The sequence below is a fragment of the Acanthaster planci genome, linkage group LG02, assembly GCF_054643075.1.
Source record: "Acanthaster planci isolate LZ-2023a linkage group LG02, COTS_SCS, whole genome shotgun sequence".
In the NCBI taxonomy this organism is placed as follows: domain Eukaryota; kingdom Metazoa; phylum Echinodermata; class Asteroidea; order Valvatida; family Acanthasteridae; genus Acanthaster; species Acanthaster planci.
The window spans coordinates 9,865,592-9,882,552 of record NC_141778.1 but is presented as its reverse complement, the minus strand read 5'-3'; the positions used below and the strand labels follow the sequence as shown (position 1 = coordinate 9,882,552).

Here is a 16,961-nt window from a genome sequence, read left to right as displayed (position 1 = left end):
CCAGAAAAAAGTTCCTTTATATTAAATGAGGGGTGTTCAATCTCAATGTATTTCGAGTTCAAAATAGGGCAGATATGGAAAAAGTAACATAAAATGATTTCACACGAGAAAAAGGCAACCCACTGACCTCCGATTAGTGGGGGATCATGAATAATTCAAAAGATAGTTATAAAGTAGTTTCCAGACGTTTTCGCTATTAGTTCAAGCTACATTCTATTTTGGTTCAGACTATTTGGAAAACTGATTGATTGACTTTTTCGCGAAAGAAATATCTTTATATTGTAGTTCAAAATATTTATTGGTTTTCTTTATCTTAAGCAAACTACTAGTGACAAGTCATGTTTCTAAAAGAAGTCAATAAAAGCACAGCATTACAAGAGAGCAAATCTCTTGTTTTATATTTGCTTGAAAACATGTCACGTGACCACCTTGACGACGAGATAATCAAAACATAATCCACCTGTTATTCTTCTACATGTATGGCGAGAAAGATCTTTAAAAAGAGATAGTAGAGGTCTGCGTCTTTGAAGAGATGAGGAGAGAGTGATCGTGTTTCGTCTTTAAATTCCCCATTGGTTTTCATCCGAGAATGTCACACGTCGATTCTGGGTAGGTTTTTTTTTTCCATGGAGGTAGAAACTGGAAAAAAGATAATCGTAAATTGTCGGATTGTTGAAACTGCATTGCCAGCATGTATGGCGAGTCCACGCAGCTCGCATGGTAGCCCCACTACTGTGGCACGGATCACTCCCGATTTGAGTGATCCGTGACACACTACTAGTGGGGCTACTCGCATCGCAGCATGGGTAGCAATACTTTTAGCGCATGTGTGTCATCATGGTCATGTCCAGAAGTTCTGGACTGAAAATAACTGAATCTCTGACTGCTGAAACGTGCGTTGTAATTTATGTACATGTTATGTGACCGGTTTTCAACGATGTAGGGCATCGGTTTCATTCATTGGCATATTTCACCAAAATTTCTCAACAGTTTACCTGCTACGAATAGGCCGTTTCCAATCAATATACTCACACATTCTGTATAAAACGAAAACCGATTGGCTGCATTCATGTACATGTAATCATGGTAATGATGAAGTGCAGATTATACACGTACATGTATGTGTACATGTGCATCAGACCCGCCAACCATTGACAACATGCTGTACTCCTTCCTGAGGTCAGGCATTACCGCGCAATAGATTAGTCATTTAAATGATCTGAAGGCTCATTGAAATACCTTTTAATCTATTGTGTGGTAATGCCTGACCTCAGGAAGGAGTACGGCAAGGTTGGCAGGTCAGGTGTATGTACCTTAATACCACCGTTTGAATTTATTTACATGTAGGTCACCCAAAAGGAACAGATTGTGAGAATATTTGTGGCAATCACATTCTTACTCAGATGTCAATTTCTTTCTGACACTATATTATTCAGTGTAGTGCATTTACACACACAAATCGTGTCTGTACATGCACATACATGTATACATGTACAATGTACACTATGTACATGCATGTACATGTACAATGTACATGTAGAATTAAGCTCCATCCTGCACACAGCTGCTGTTACTCACTATTGAGTGATGCAATTTGTGAGTCGGACATGTCAGCCTATAGACTTGCAACACCCACCATATACATGTATGTCTTGATACATGTACATGTATATTGCATACATGTAAATATTTAGCATCTGCTTGAGGCAAGGCTACCGCCTTGCCTCAAGCAGTTTGTTAATTTTTCAGTATTGATTGTCACAATTCCACTTATTTTTGATTGAAGGTACAAGATGCTTGCAAACATGCATAGATCTGCCCCTGCCATGCATATGTCCTTTTGAATATGGCATGCAATTTGTGAGTCGGACATGTCAGCCTATAGACTTGCAACACCCACCATATACATGTATGTCTTGATACATGTACATGTATATTGCATACATGTAAATATTTAGCATCTACGTGTACATGTACATGTAGTTACAGAACTGTTTGTGTAAATCGGTTACTGAAGAATAGTGGAATTTGAGGGCATCACATGGTGTCTTTTAACCATAGTTTAAACTTTGACATGTACATCAGTCTGTATAATGATTTTAAGAAATTAATAAATGCCTACATGTATCTCTAATGTGGTGGTTGCGATGTGCAGTACATGTATGCTCCATGGTCTGGTTGTCTGTCTCAGTATGTCTGTCTGGGCAAATCTGTTAGTCTTTTGGTTTGTCTATTATCCCTTCATCCATCTGTTGCAATCTGTCTTTTGGTCAGTCAGTATTTTGTAAGTTTAGAACACGTTTTCTAATTTCCAAGAATGATTCATTAATTCAGATTACATGAACCCGCCACATGTGTATTGAAATCAGTTGCGGTGATACATGTATTTTAAATTTTCATGTCAAATAACAAAGGTAATGCAGACACATCAGGGACACGAAAATGTCACACTTTTGGACCCCTGTATCTGGAATTACCCTTATTTACATGTACAGGCATATGGCAAATGTTGGCATTTTTCAAACCCAGTTGGACCATGGAGGAAGGAGGGGTTTACCGGTACATGTACATGTATTTAATTGTTGGCTATTGAAACTTTTCATTTAACATAAGTGAATTCTACCCTAATCTGAGTACCAATAAATATTACTTACATGTACATGTATGCCATGGAGCTTTCCAGTATGTACATTAGTACTTATGTACATGTACTGTACATGTATATTACATGTACATGTATTTCCAGTTCATCCCACTCAGTGTGCTTGTACATGTATACTTGTACATGTATGTACATGTACATTTGTACTGTATGTACCAGTACATGTACGTACATGTGTACATGCATACATGTACATGTAGCTGTTTCTAGCAAACGTGACAGCTTCTTTTACTTGTATGTACATGTACATGTATGTAAAAAACTGCATTCACAGTAATTTTTAAAAAGTTGGCACAAACTTATACCTCATGATATTTGCTTTAATGCCTGCATGATGCAGAAGCAAAATTTTGCGGTGATGAAATCATACATGTATACATGTACATGTACTTTTATGAGGCCTCCTGTAATGATGTGCCCTCTCAGACCTGTGAGGGTTTTGCTACAGTGTATAACGGATGTACATGTATACATGTATCTTGCAATGCACACAATCCATCTTAAATACATGTACATGTACACTCCTTTTACATACAATGTACTGTACATGTATTTCTCTGTCTGATTGTAGGAAAAATTGAGGGATCAGTACCTATGCGTGTATATATGTACAAGTAGGGAATCAATTTTTGGTTAGGGACGGGTTTCATTTCATTTTCCTCTAATATTTCTTTAAAATATGATACCAACACATGTACAGTATGTACCTTTACATGTTTAAACCTTTGCAGAAACTTGAACCTCATCTTCACGTGGTCAAAATGTCAGTCTGGGAAAATTATTCTTTTGTAATGGCCTTTAATAGAACTCCTACAGTGACCCAAATTAAGTGAAGCTTCTATAGTGTCTGATGTGGCAGGATTTATATACTGTTGTTATGTACTGTTGAGACCATTGATTGTCTAATGTTACTGAAGTCACTCGAGAAACTTCTCTGGGAATTCCTGGTCGGAGACAATGTCGTTTCAGCTTGGAATGCACACAGTTCATGTCTTAGCTTTTTATAGTTGACCAGTTCTTGAACTATGACCAATGATGACTCTGAATGGGCAAACCACACAGCCTTTGGAAATCACTGTCAGATTCTAACAAGACCCTTACACTTGGTTGCAGACCCCTAATTGATGTTATTTCCTTTGTTTCTCTGAACAGCCCATTGGCCACTTACAATAGCCTCCAGGACAAGCACCTGGTTGGCTACTTCAACAACACACGCATGCGCCGACACCTGCGGCGGTCCGGCCTCATCACACGCAATGGAGAAATTGTCACTGAGAACACCTTCCGCCTGAACATGGCAAGGAAGGAACACCAGAAGCATGTACGGGATTTGATGGCGCAGGCTATTGTGCACAAAGCGCTAGACATGGAACGCAGTCGGCAGGCAGAAATCAAACGGAAACTGGAGGAGATTGCTAAGGTGGAGCTTGTCCAGAGGGTCAAGGTACGTCTATGTACAGTAGTTCCTTTTGAATATTGAAGGGCAGTGATGACCTGGGATTGCCAAAAGCCATGTGTGCATCATGAAGACAAAATAATTCTTGAAAACTGATAAACTAACAAAGAAGTAAGCTCTTGTATGTGGTCACATTGTGGTAGCATTTCATATGATGGTAGTTTACTACATGTACAATGTAATAATGCAATAAATGAGGCATGTACATGTACACTTGCTCAAAACCGCCATGTCAAGAGGGGCACATCAGACCCGCCCGCCACAAGCCCTCTTCCAGAAGAATGAAGGTACCCACTAAATACATGTACATGTATGATTCCAGGCATTTTTAGTCAATATGTATGTACATGTACATGTATGATTCCAGGCATTTTTAGTCAATATACATGTACATGTACATGTATGATTCCAGGCATTTTTAGTCAATATACATGTACATGTATGATTCCAGGCATTTTTAGTCAATATACATGTACATGTATGATTCCAGGTATTTTTAGTCAATATACATGTACATGTACATGTATGATTCCAGGCATTTTTAGTCAATATACATGTACATGTATGATTCCAGGCATTTTTAGTCAATATACATGTACATGTATGATTCCAGGCATTTTTAGTCAATATACATGTACATGTATGATTCCAGGCATTTTTAGTCAATATACATGTACATGTATGATTCCAGGCATTTTTAGTCAATATACATGTACATGTAGATATACAATGTATTTTGTTTCTATGTACCCGTATAAGTTGGTATATACTCCTGTTTGACTTTTTCAGAGTTCCAGAGGGCGAAAAGGTGACGAGGACATCACTCCATACCTGTCACCACGAGCCCCTTCAGGACGTCCAAAGTCTGCCAAGCAAGAGCGACCTCGATCGGTGGTAACTGGTCACCGCCCATCCACAGCCCCGTCCAAACGCTCAGGATCAGCTAAGAAAAAGGTGCAGATTTCACCAGTGTTCTGAGTCTCTTTGGTTTTGTTCACTTTGTAAGCAGCTTTTGGGCTCTAATAAGCTAAACGTTCATGTATGTACAGGATTTCTTTCTGTGTGTTCATCTTGAATGTTGTATACCAACTGGTGTAAAATATTTTAATGTTCTCTCTTAGAAACTAGTAACCTACTACATGTACATGTACGTACATGTAGCCAGGTTATTTAGACACCACTTGAATGGCAGAGCAGTAGTTAAACGTAAATCCAAATTTTGTCATTTTGTCAGAGTGCAATATATGTTGACAAGGAAGGTTTCCCTATTCATCGGGACCAGGCCTGGGGGAGCTCAGATGACGGCACTGATGAAGTGGACTCTCACAATCTCCGGGAGGTAAAAGAGAGACTATAGACTATATGCCCAATATTATGGCTATGACTGAAAATACCACACATGCCTATGTGTGCCACTGGCTTGCTGGCTGCAGCCACATCACATAGACACATGGATTACTCTGAGCCATTGTCAGTTGGTTTGGACATGACCTAGCTTTAAATCATCTGAAAAGAAACTTTGCATATCGTTCAGTGTGAGAAGGCTTTTGTTCAAGAGATTTTTTATACTTAGAACCTCATTAAGTTGATATTCTGAGAGGCAAATTAAAAATGCAACAACAAATTCTTACTTATCCAAGCTACGTGTAATCTTAGTGTTTGTGTCTATCCAATTCCTAAGTGTGATGTCCCTTCAATTTGAACCATGTTCACTGTACACAGAGTTACGTGGAATCTTGGAACTCAAGTTAATGCACAAATTGAATATCCGTCCAATGAGAGTTGTAATCAGTGGTGCGTGCTTGTGTATGACAAAATCACTTACAAACTGGATGGTTGGATTTTCTAATTTGTGCCCATTTGCTTCTAATTTGGTCATCCCTACCGAGGCAAATTACATTCATGTCAAAATATAAGAATCGTTCAAATTTTAACAACCTTTGTTACCTTTTAGAAATTCATTTGTTGCCAAAAGCTTTGACATTAAGCAGTGGACAATTCTTGTCAGTTTAAAATGATGGCTCCATTTACACCTGACTGTTATTTCATTTTAGCTTGATCCCTACGCTCTAAATGACATCACTGTCAACATGACACCCGAGGAGAAGCAAAGCAACTCACCTTACAAGATTGACCTGACGCGTGATCCCAGACCCCCTCCCCGTACCCCTCAAGGATTCAAAAAGAGCCCAAGGGGGACAACAAGGGGTGTGATTACGAGAGATGGACGAAGACTTCGACCAAAGTCTAACAAGGTATGGTGACGGCGAACCTTGCATCAGCGTGTATCTTGGAGTATTTCAATACATGCAAAAAATGATGCTTTGGCAAGTTGTTTTGTGTGAGTCAGAATCTGTTGGGATTGTATCTTGTAAGTTTGCTTCAAAAGAATTGCTGGACTGTCTTCAGACTAAACAACTCATAGACTAGTTATTTTCTTATGTTTGCTGGAATTAATTTATTAATTCATTGTTCTTCAGGGTTCGCTGTCTTTGCATCGGAAGGAGCCGGCCTATCCGCATCCCACCCAGCAACAGACCTTGTGCGATGTCACTATCCGTTACCGCGGAAACAACCTGAAGCTGCAGTACGAACGGCAGGACAAACGTGACGAGATCATCATCAATCAACAACACTGTGGCGGGGAGAACCTGGTGGTGTTCCATGGACTAGTCGAACCAGGAAGTAAGCTTCTTTTTTTAAGTGCTGCTCCATAACAGGATGAAACTTGCAGAGCTTCACAGGATGCATTATTATGAAACAAGTGGTGCCTTAATTATAGCCTGCTTATAGAGTTTGTTCTGCTGTGGTCACCACACTCCAAGTTAAACAGTAAGCATGGTAAGACAAATATACCCAGCAAGAAATGAGACCGAGGGGTACCCCCCCAACATGTCCAATCCCTATACACATTCCAGACTATTGTTACTTAACACATCCCCCCAAGATGTCTGAAAGGAATTCCCCAGATTCCTGCGAGACAATGACCAACACAAAGCAGGTGGGGTTCTCTCCATCTCATACCTTGCTGTATATGGGAACAAAACACAAGCATGCGACAATTTCAAATCTTATATCAGTGTTGTAGTGAAGACCTCTTAACCCCTTCGCACCGGGAACCGTTGACAGCGGCGGCTTTGTGTGAGGATTAGTGCATACCACACATACAGTCTATTCACCATGCAGCTGCTGGTTCAATGAGGCCTGCTGATGGACAAAGCCCTCCATTCAGGGCATACCACAGCCCAGCAGTCACAGTCAAAAGAATTACCGGCACGAAGGGGTTGAGACCATCATAAGGCCCAATGAGACTATCACAAAACGTTCGGTTTGGATTCAAGTCACAACCCATTCAAATGAACTGAAACAAAGCAATTCTTTATCATTGTTCGCCCTGTTACTTTTGTGTTTGGTCAGTATTGCATTAATGCTTCATGTAACTATGAGAGTCACTGGGAAGAAGGCAATGAATTATTGTTGAGGGTCACCATTTTCTTTTGCCCCTACCTGTTTCCATCACTAGTTGATCTTGTCTTTACCTCACGCCGTCACCGTGGGTACCCATTCAGCCTGACGTTCTTCGTCAATTCAATCCAAGTCTTACGTCTGAGTGCCTGTTGTGAGTACAAATATGGTCCTGGGGTGATGCTTGGAGGACGTAAGGGCCACTTCAAATTTGGCAGAGTGGACGGGGGCTCTCCTTGTTACAGGTAAAGATTTGAAGATTGGAATGCGATTGTAATACGATAGAATGAGTTCTGAAACTTTAGATAAAGATCCCTTGAACAAATGAAAGAAGTGTTGATGACGAGATAGTGATGTAGTGATTTGTTATAGAGCTTAAAGTGGCAAATGTGATTCTCATGGTGTGCCTCTCGGGATTCAGACTAGCTTTGGGGGGTTACAAAAGGTGAAATGTGACACCACACAAACTGGGTTAAAGTATCTGAAACTTAGATAAAAACAGTACACCTGTCTGTTTTGTTGCAGGTGCATGGTCGAAGCTGAGTTGGCTCGTAGGGAGCGTCAACGATATAAGGACACCCAGACCGAGGAACCCAAACCAGAACCAGAGCCAGAACCAGTCTTGGAGAGCCAGGGGACACAAAGTGATCCTCCGCCTCCCGATACCCGAGACCAGGGGGAGCAAGCAGAAGGTGAGAGACAAGGAGTGGTGCAGGGGGTGGGGAGGGGGCATCAGAGTTTTCATGGTCAGAACAGAGCTAAAGGACTGGGGAATGCGCCCCGATTGGTCAAGGGCACAAAGGGTTCTAAGGGTCAAGGGGGCAGAGATGACAATAAAGGCGCAGGTCTCAAACGTGGACTTCTAGTGTGTCCAAGAAAGACGTTAATGGCAACAGCGAGCAACACCTTAAAACACAGTCAGGAAAAAAAGGGAGGAAGATCTCTATCGGTAACCTCAAGGAAGATTTCAAAAGTCAATAGGGATGATAGACAGAAAGAAAGTGAAAGTGGACGCTTGACCTTCAATAAGGAAATACCTCAGGCATATGGTGGAAATGGTCATAGTCAGGGTAAATCTGGCAAAACCAGTGGCTGCCCAAATTCTTTACAAAGCAACTGCACTGGGGACTTCACCGAGGGTTTGAGTGACGTTGACTCTGCTAGCAATCACCAAAGCCAAAAAGACAAGGCTGATTCTGAGAATTTCATAAGGGACAGAGAACAAGTTAAAGAAGGGAAAGTAGGAGGGAATGATGAATTGGATGGTGAGAGAAATCAAGGGCAAAGTATTGAGGAGAGTTTGCGAATACAAAGTGATGGAGAGGAATCAGACGATGCAGAGAGACAGAGTCTGTTGTATGGCAGTGATACCAGTGTGAGCGAGGATCTACCCTCTAGCTTTCATTACAGCTCTTAAAAGCTACACCACGAAGCCCCTTGATTGAAGAGAAATAGGGGAGGGACTGAGATAGCTTACTTAGTCATAGGAGCTTACTCCATCTGAAGTCACATTCATCATCAACTTGTTTATTGTCACTGTTTGGCACAGAGTAGTATGCGGCTATACTAAACTTGGCAGTCCATTTTTCGTTGATTCCAGAAATTTGGATTGTATTTTTCACTCTTTCAGAAGTCACTCCCAACAGATTCCCCTCTTTTTGTCGAGGGGTTGTGCGACACCAGCATATTCTGTATCACAGGGTGTCTATATCAGTAAATACAGTGTAGTTCGTGAGTGATTATCTTTGCATTGACGTGAAATGATTAAAAACTGTTGATTTATTGTTGTACATGAATGTTGCAATTCCTGTAATTCAGAGCCCTGGTAATTATGTATTTGTTCGGTAAACATGTTTGTCATTCAGAGCAAAATGTAAAAGTACAGAATTTTTATGAACTTATAAAAAAGATGTGTGCATGTTGGGTGTGCGTGTGCAGGAGTTGTGTTGGGGGGTAATTGTTTTGCATCACAATGAATTGATCCAGTGAGTATTTTGAACTTTTTTGGGGGGGGGGGATATCAGTATGTAAGTTTGCATCGTTAATACATGTACCTCAGTTGTCAATACAGGGTCTTGAGTTGATTTAATTGTGTTGAAGTTTTTTCAGGGAAAATATGTTTCTTACAAAGATGGTCAGTCAGCATTATTTCCTCTGAAGATAAAAATTAGTTTGTCCGAAAGACACAAAGCATTTGAAATGATACATAGCAAACTTCCAAATACATGCAGTACATTACTGTAATTCTTGCCTCTTGGACAGTTCTTACACCTCATCACCTTTCCTCTCAGTAGAAATATCCTCTGAATGACATCCATAAAAGTGTACTTTCTCTGAGTAGCTGTAATAAATACAGTATTAGCATCATGAATACATCTCTTGAATTTCTCTTTGCTTTTTTCTTCATTGAGAGACACTGCATGGGAACTTGCCTGTGTTTAAAAGATCTCACTAACCCTAACCTCTCACCCTTTGACCTTTACCTTCACAGCCACTTTGAGTTTTAAAAGTAGTTTCAAATTTGCACTAGACTTGTGAAGCATGATAGAGTTCAGGGTTTTTGTTCATCCACTGTTATAAATTTGCATGATTTGAGGGATTTTCAACTGCATGCTTGTCGGACCTGGATTTCAAGATTTTGTGGTAGTTGCATGGATATGTACATGTATATCCTTATTTGGCACAGAGTGAGATGAGTACAATATGAGTGATAAAAGTGAGTGAAGTATATTTTGACAGCAACCAACTGACATGGAATAAATCCTTTGCTTCTCTTCACACTAGTACATTGGGACATGTTGAGCAAGAAAAACAGTCCTTGAATGTACAAATAATGATTGTAAGCACCTTTAGACATCAAGGCAAAAAATTGTTAATACATTTAGTTACAGACTGACAGGTGCATAGAGTCTCAGAGTGAACTTGGAGTCAACTGATATGATTGTTTCAGTTGTGCCACCTGCTAGTTGCATGATTGCATGACCACCCCTAATCCCTTCTAATCCCTCTCCCTTAATACCAGCTGTTGATGCCGAGGCAGGGGCCTACGATGACGATGATTTTGAAGATGAAGATGACAAGGAAGTTGTAGCCTCTGAAAAAGGTCTGTTGCTTTCTTTCGTGAACTTCAAAAAGAAACCAAAACTGTTTTACCTTTCGTTTCACGTTTATTTGTATTTGTTATTGTAAATTTCATCATTTTTGTGTGAGAAATAAGTGTATGAGCCTTATCAGTTTCCCTTTAAAATGCTGAGTGTCCGTTTTTTGGTCTAGGAGAGACTCCAAAAGAGGAGGACAGGAGGTCAGATCATTTTTTCTCTGGTCCTGAGTCAGACATTGAGCAGAAACAACCTGAGGAGGCCGATTATGGAGCAGACTCTGACTTTGAGGCAGACTCCCACCATGAGAAAGAAGATGAGAAGGAGTTGGACAAGGAGATGCAAGATGAAGACAAGGAAGCCGCAGAAGAAATCCTTGCGCAAGGAGTGGCAGAAGATGAGGATGCTCTGGGTGAAATTTCTGAGGAGGAACCCGTCAAGGGCGAGACAAATGACGACAATGAAGTCGAGCCAGAGGACATACCAGAAGAGCAGAATGAAAGTCCACCAACTGCTGAACCCAGTCAACAAACTGAAGATGAGCATCAAAGTTCAAGAAATGACGACAATGAAGTCGAGCCAGAGGACATACCAGAAGAGCACAATGAAAGTCCACCAACTGCTGAACCCAGTCAACAAACTACGGATGAGCATCAAAGTTCAAGAAATGACGACAGCGACTCTAGCAGTGATAGCGACGGAGACAATGTGGTTTTATCATCGTCATCAAGTTCAAGCTCCTCTGAAGATGAGAATGATCAGCAGGAGAAAAGGGACATCAAGGAAGCTGATGCTTCAAGTTCGGAATTCTCTTCAGGGGATGAAGGGGATGTGGAAAAGAAACGTGACAATGGAGTAAAGCAAGAGACCAAAACTGAAGAGCTCACTACATCTATCAGAGAAGATGAAGGGGGTATAGAGGAGGAAGTAAAACAAGATATCAAAACTGAGGAGCCCTCTACGGATGACAGAGGTACTTCTGTTGCTGAAAAGAGAGATGAGACTATTGGATCTAATGCTGAGGAAGGCCTTGATAATTTGGAGGAGAGACGATCATCTTCCCCACAAGCATCTGAAATAGACCTTGATAACCAAGAGGAGAAGCCATTGCCTTCTCCACCAGCATCTGAGAATGATGTTCAGGAGGCAGCTAGTGATGAGCAAGACCAAGCAGAAATGGATACAAAGAGACCATCCTCTCCAGATGACAATGGGAAAGATGACGAAAAAGAAGATGACGTCACCAAAGAAAGGGACATGGAAGATAGAGATAGACAAAAAGGTGAACAGGAAGATGGGGAAGACAAATCAATTTTTGAAAAATTGGCAGATAAAATAAAAGATGCATTTACATCCTCAGATTCAAGTTCATCGGATTCTGATTCAGAAGAAAGGCAGAAGAAAAAGAAGCGAGAAACAAAGGGAACTCCTTCCACATTCGATAAAGACGAAAACAGTAAAACTGAGAGTGATAGCAACTCAGAGAAAAAGAAGTCCTTCTTTGAGAGACTGAAGGATAAATTCACTTCATCTGATTCTGACTCTGAATCAGATGAGGACAGGGAAAACAAAAAGAAGAAAAAAAGGAAGAGGAAAACCAAATCTGAAAATGCTGAAAACAATATGGACGAAGAGACATCTGTCAAAGACCGAAAGCCAGAAGAGGCCAAGGACCCACAACCTGAGAATATTGAAGAACATGAGAAATCTGGAAGAGCTGAAGAAGCAGAAAATCAACATCAAGAGACAGAAGATAAGAAAGAACCTGACACTCCGCCCAAAGAGGAAAAGGAGGAAGAGAAAGGATGGCTTGATAAGATGGAAAGCAAAGTAAAAGGTTTCTTCAGATCGTCAGATTCTGAAGATGAAGGTGATGAGAAGAAAACCATGGAAGAAGTGAAGAAATCAGACGAGGAGGCATCAACGCCAGAAGACAAGCAGGAGGAAGAAAAAGGATGGCTTGACAAGATGGAGAATGCAGTTAAAGGTTTCTTTGGTGCCTCTGATTCTGAAGGCGACAGTGATGAGAGTAAACGGACAAAAGAAGCCCAAAAGACAGTGGAAGAAAGCAAAGAAGAAGGCCATACTGAGCAGGAAGCAAGGCCAAGTTCTCCAGAACCTCATGCGGAGGAGACAGGTGAAATGTCACCTCCCAACAAAGTGGAGGTCAAAGCTAACGATATGTTTGGGCCTTCTGATTCCGAAGATGATAACGAGGCAGAACATAAAGACGAAATTGTGAAAACTGACAACATGAAGGAAATGCCTTTTCTCAACCCACCGGGGGTAAAAGCTAACGACACATTTGAAACACGTGAGTCTGATTCCAAAGATGACAAAGAAGATGAAAAAGTGGAGATCATAAAAGCTGAAGAGGATGCAGAGACAGGAGCTGTTCCTATGGCACTTGAGGAAGAATTAGCAAGAGCTTCAGAACTTCAAGAGGATTCCAAGATGCAGCCTGAAAGAGACGAACGCAAAGGAAAGGAGGAAACTGCCTCGCTTGGGAAAGAGGATGCTGATGTCTCTCAGACCAAAGATGGTGACATGGAAAAATCTGAAGATGAGGGACCAGAGGAAGAGAGGAAAGATGAAGTAGAGAAAACATGGGAAGATAAAGAGCAAGAGATCAGTCCATCAGATAGAGAAACAGGTCCCTCTGAACAGGAGGTAGAAACAAAGATGGATGAAGTTGAAGATAAAGTCAATGAGAATAAAGACACAGGAGACAGAGATAGTATCAAGGAGGAGAAGCCAGATGATGGCAGTTTGTCATCTCGGTCATCTTTCTCTGACACCAGTTCCATCGCTGCAGGGCTTGAGAAGGATTACAGAGTAAGTTCATGTACTCCCCATAAGCAATCATAAAGATTTCAAATGTACATGTTATCATCTTTATGATACCACAGTGACTTTGGATTCCACCAACATTTTCTTTGTAGCTTCAGTCAGGTGATCCTCACTGGTAACAAAGATTGGGGGGTTGGCAAATTTACAGTTTGAGAATGAAACAAAACACCACTTTGCAGCCTTTGAAGGAGGATACATGTACTCTTTAAACTTTGTGCTGAAAGTGCGTTCTGTTTTGGTATACTGAAATACATTTCTCTGTTTTGCAACCACAGGTCCTAAATCTCAATGATAAAAATCTTGACGAAAGTAAAACATCAAGACTGGCAAAGGCACTGAAGTCTCGCAAGTATCGGAACCTGGAATACCTGCTGTAAGTCTGTGATTGATGCACATTTGGATTGAGTTGGAATGTGAAACAAAATTCAGTCATTACTTTAGTGTTGCTTTCTCAGAAATGTTGATATCTTCCCAACTCAATTTGGAATGATTGAAGAAATTTACTGGTGTTGACCTCCAACCCTTGATTTTGGAATCCAAATTGTGAATCAAGGACTTGACCCTAAGGTACATGTCGATTTCCTTCCTTATTGTTGACATCAGCTGAGATGTATAAAATTAATTTTTGTTGTTTTGAAAAGTCATTGAGCAGTATTAACAATTATGTCTTCGAAATTTAAGCCTGGAGCTTCATGTGGTGCTAAATTAGATCTGGAAACAGTGGGGTCACATCCAATACTGTCTTATCTAGAGCTCGTCTTCCCAATTGTGATAGACCGTTGAACAGGAAAGACACACTGAGAGTGATCTATTGCTGCAGATAATACAAGTTGTACTGAGCAAGAGCATAAGTCATTCCTTTGTGATTGATTACAAGTGATAACCATTGTATCCCACCTGCAGGTTACGAGGCAACCCCTTGGGCGACTCGGGTGTGGCCACTGTCATCCAATCCCTCATCGAGGGGCACAACACTGCCACGAGCCCAGACAGTGCCCTCAAGCTGACCCACTTTGACCTGGGCAACACCGCCATGGGTGACGAGGCGGCGGGCGAGCTGGGCAGACTCCTGTCCCTGGACACGCAGCTGCGCAACCTCAACATCAGCGAGAACACTCTGTCGGCAACTGCCTGGGAGTCCATCAACCAGGGCTTGAAGGTCAACAAGACCCTGGTGACATTCAGCGCCGAGTATGCCCGCCTGAGTGACACCAGTTGCGTAATGATGACACAAGCAGTGATGGACCATGAAAGGCTTGAGGAGTTAAATATTGAGGGGAACGGGCTGGGGGAGAGAGCAGGAAATGCCCTAGCTCAACTGGTGAAAGATAACAGTGTAATACTGACAATTAATATGGAGAGAGATAATTCAATACCATCCAATATTTTGGCCGAAGTGAAAGAGATATTGGAGACAGGATCATATGTGCCTTAAGGTGGCTAAACACTTTGCATTTGCTTTGTAAATTAGAATTTGAGGCAAAACAGTAGGAAGTGTTTTAATTTTGCATTTGAATTTTGAATGCTAAACAGGAAATATTTTTGAAAACTTTTCATACATGACGTCTTTTTGATACATTTTCTTTAATAGATAAAATTCCATTTTGAATTCCGCATGATATTAAAATGGGATTAGACATGCAGATAAAAGTATGAGTTGAACATCAAGTATTCATCTTCAAAATTAGTCTGCATTTTAATGTAGGCAAACCAGTTATTGTACCAGTTTCTTAAAATGTTGGGATGTGATAAAGTTACCCATCTGCAAAATACTGATGTAAACTGTATGTAGATAGCTCGCTTATAATTTTAATGTCATCACGAGTAACAGGTACAATGCTTGAATCTTTCATGAAATAACCCACTATCAAAAACTTCTTGGATGTGCATGTACATGTACTTCCATCACTGAAGCTTTATACATGTCGTCTTGTAGAATTACTGCACACTATCATAAAGCTATTTTAGACAATGAAAAGGTGCCTTAAATTGAGCTTTAAGAATTTCTGTCATTGTTTGGCAGACATTTATTTGTGCCTTGAAATCACTGCGTGAGTCATTTGTGCTACTGTAAAGCAAAAAAACTTGATATGAAGAATAATTCCCATGACGTTGAGTTTAAATCTCTGCTTTATGCTTTTTTAAAGAGAGTGTACTTCAGTACTTCTGAAGACCTGCTCATGATTGACAGGTTTCCTATGCCATAAGTCACATGCATCATACATTTGTCAAACTTCAAACATCAGACTCCCATTAAAGCCGTACTTGCTCAGTCTTCTATCAGTTGATATAAATGAACAAATTCTGTACACTTGTGGTAAGACAAACAGATGTATACAGGTCTTCTTATGTGGAAATAAAATGTTCCAATGTACACCGTTTCAAACTTTGCCAAAACTGAAAAAAACCTTAAATACAGGCCTTTCTTGAAATATTGACAATTACAGTTTTGTACATGTGCATGTTGTAGATGCTCCAATCGTCAATTTGAATATGCCTAGATTCAGTGCGAAAGAGTTCTCCCTTGCTTTTTTTATGTTTTGCAGATGTATACATACATACATGTACATGAAATGTGGAAATAACATGTTCAGATGTACACTGTAGTCTGGCCAAGTTTTTCGAATTTGGCAAAACTGAAAAAAATCTTCAATACAGGGGGTTTCTTGAAATATTGACAATTACATGTACATGTTCTAGATGTTCCTATTGTCAACTTGAAGATGCTTAGGTTCAGCACGAAAAATTCTCCCCTGCTTTTTTTATGTTCTGCTATAAAGATCCTGTTTTATGTAAATTATTGGGCATTGAGGCTGAATCATAATACTAAGATGCAATTTCTCTCTTTAAATTAATAAGGAATAAATTTGTAGCTCATGAAAGTTTAAATATTTAAATTTAAGAAAAAGTTCATTTTTAAAACAGCTGATTGGAGAAGATAATTGAACACAGAATTATGGAAATTAATATTTTTTGATGAAATGTAAGATTTAGATCTGTAAATAGGCGTCTGCTATGAATAAGCAATTTAATTCTTAAAACTTAAAATCGAATGGCTACTTTTTAAATAGTGCATCAAGAGCGTTTATGGGTTCTATAAACGACAGTTGCAAGATGTGGAATTGGATACTGTGGAAGGTTAAGGAATAATGCCATTGTAAATTGTTAGTAATATGCTTGTTTCATTTCTGCTTTCTAGCCAATCAGAATCCACCTTTGAAACTACTTTTCACTGTCAAAGAGATGCAGCATTCAATGGTGTGATAAGACCTTCTAGTTGGTCATGAAGACGCACTCATCCCAAAGGAGCAATGCTCTGATTAGTATTTGGCCAGCAATTAATTTATATTTAGCTATTTTAGTTCAGTATTAAAAGTGTGCATTTTTAGGAAAACAGAAATATCAAGTAAATGAAGAGGCAAAGAGATCA

The 16,961-nt window shown here is 40.2% G+C and overlaps 1 protein-coding gene across 1 annotated transcript; it reads left to right on the top strand.

Annotated features, from left to right (window-relative positions):
- Positions 1–297: 297 nt before the first annotated feature.
- Positions 298–16,961, top strand: LOC147799852 (uncharacterized). Its single transcript, XM_087133747.1, has 12 exons — positions 298–609; positions 3,815–4,106; positions 4,908–5,072; positions 5,353–5,457; positions 6,173–6,373; positions 6,599–6,803; positions 7,642–7,828; positions 8,109–8,275; positions 10,606–10,686; positions 10,857–13,516; positions 13,807–13,904; positions 14,435–16,961. The coding sequence occupies exons 1-12, from the start codon at positions 590–592 to the stop codon at positions 14,964–14,966; spliced, it is 4,713 nt and encodes a 1,570-aa protein (XP_086989873.1). The 5' UTR covers positions 298–589; the 3' UTR covers positions 14,967–16,961.

Bases quoted from the DNA above. Each gene is read 5' to 3' on its own strand.
- LOC147799852 (XM_087133747.1), top strand. From the start codon at position 590: ATGTCACACGTCGATTCTGG. The intron at 4,107-4,907 runs GTACGTCTATGT...TGACTTTTTCAG, and splicing joins AGCTTGTCCAGAGGGTCAAG to AGTTCCAGAGGGCGAAAAGG. The intron at 7,829-8,108 runs GTAAAGATTTGA...GTTTTGTTGCAG, and splicing joins GGGGGCTCTCCTTGTTACAG to GTGCATGGTCGAAGCTGAGT.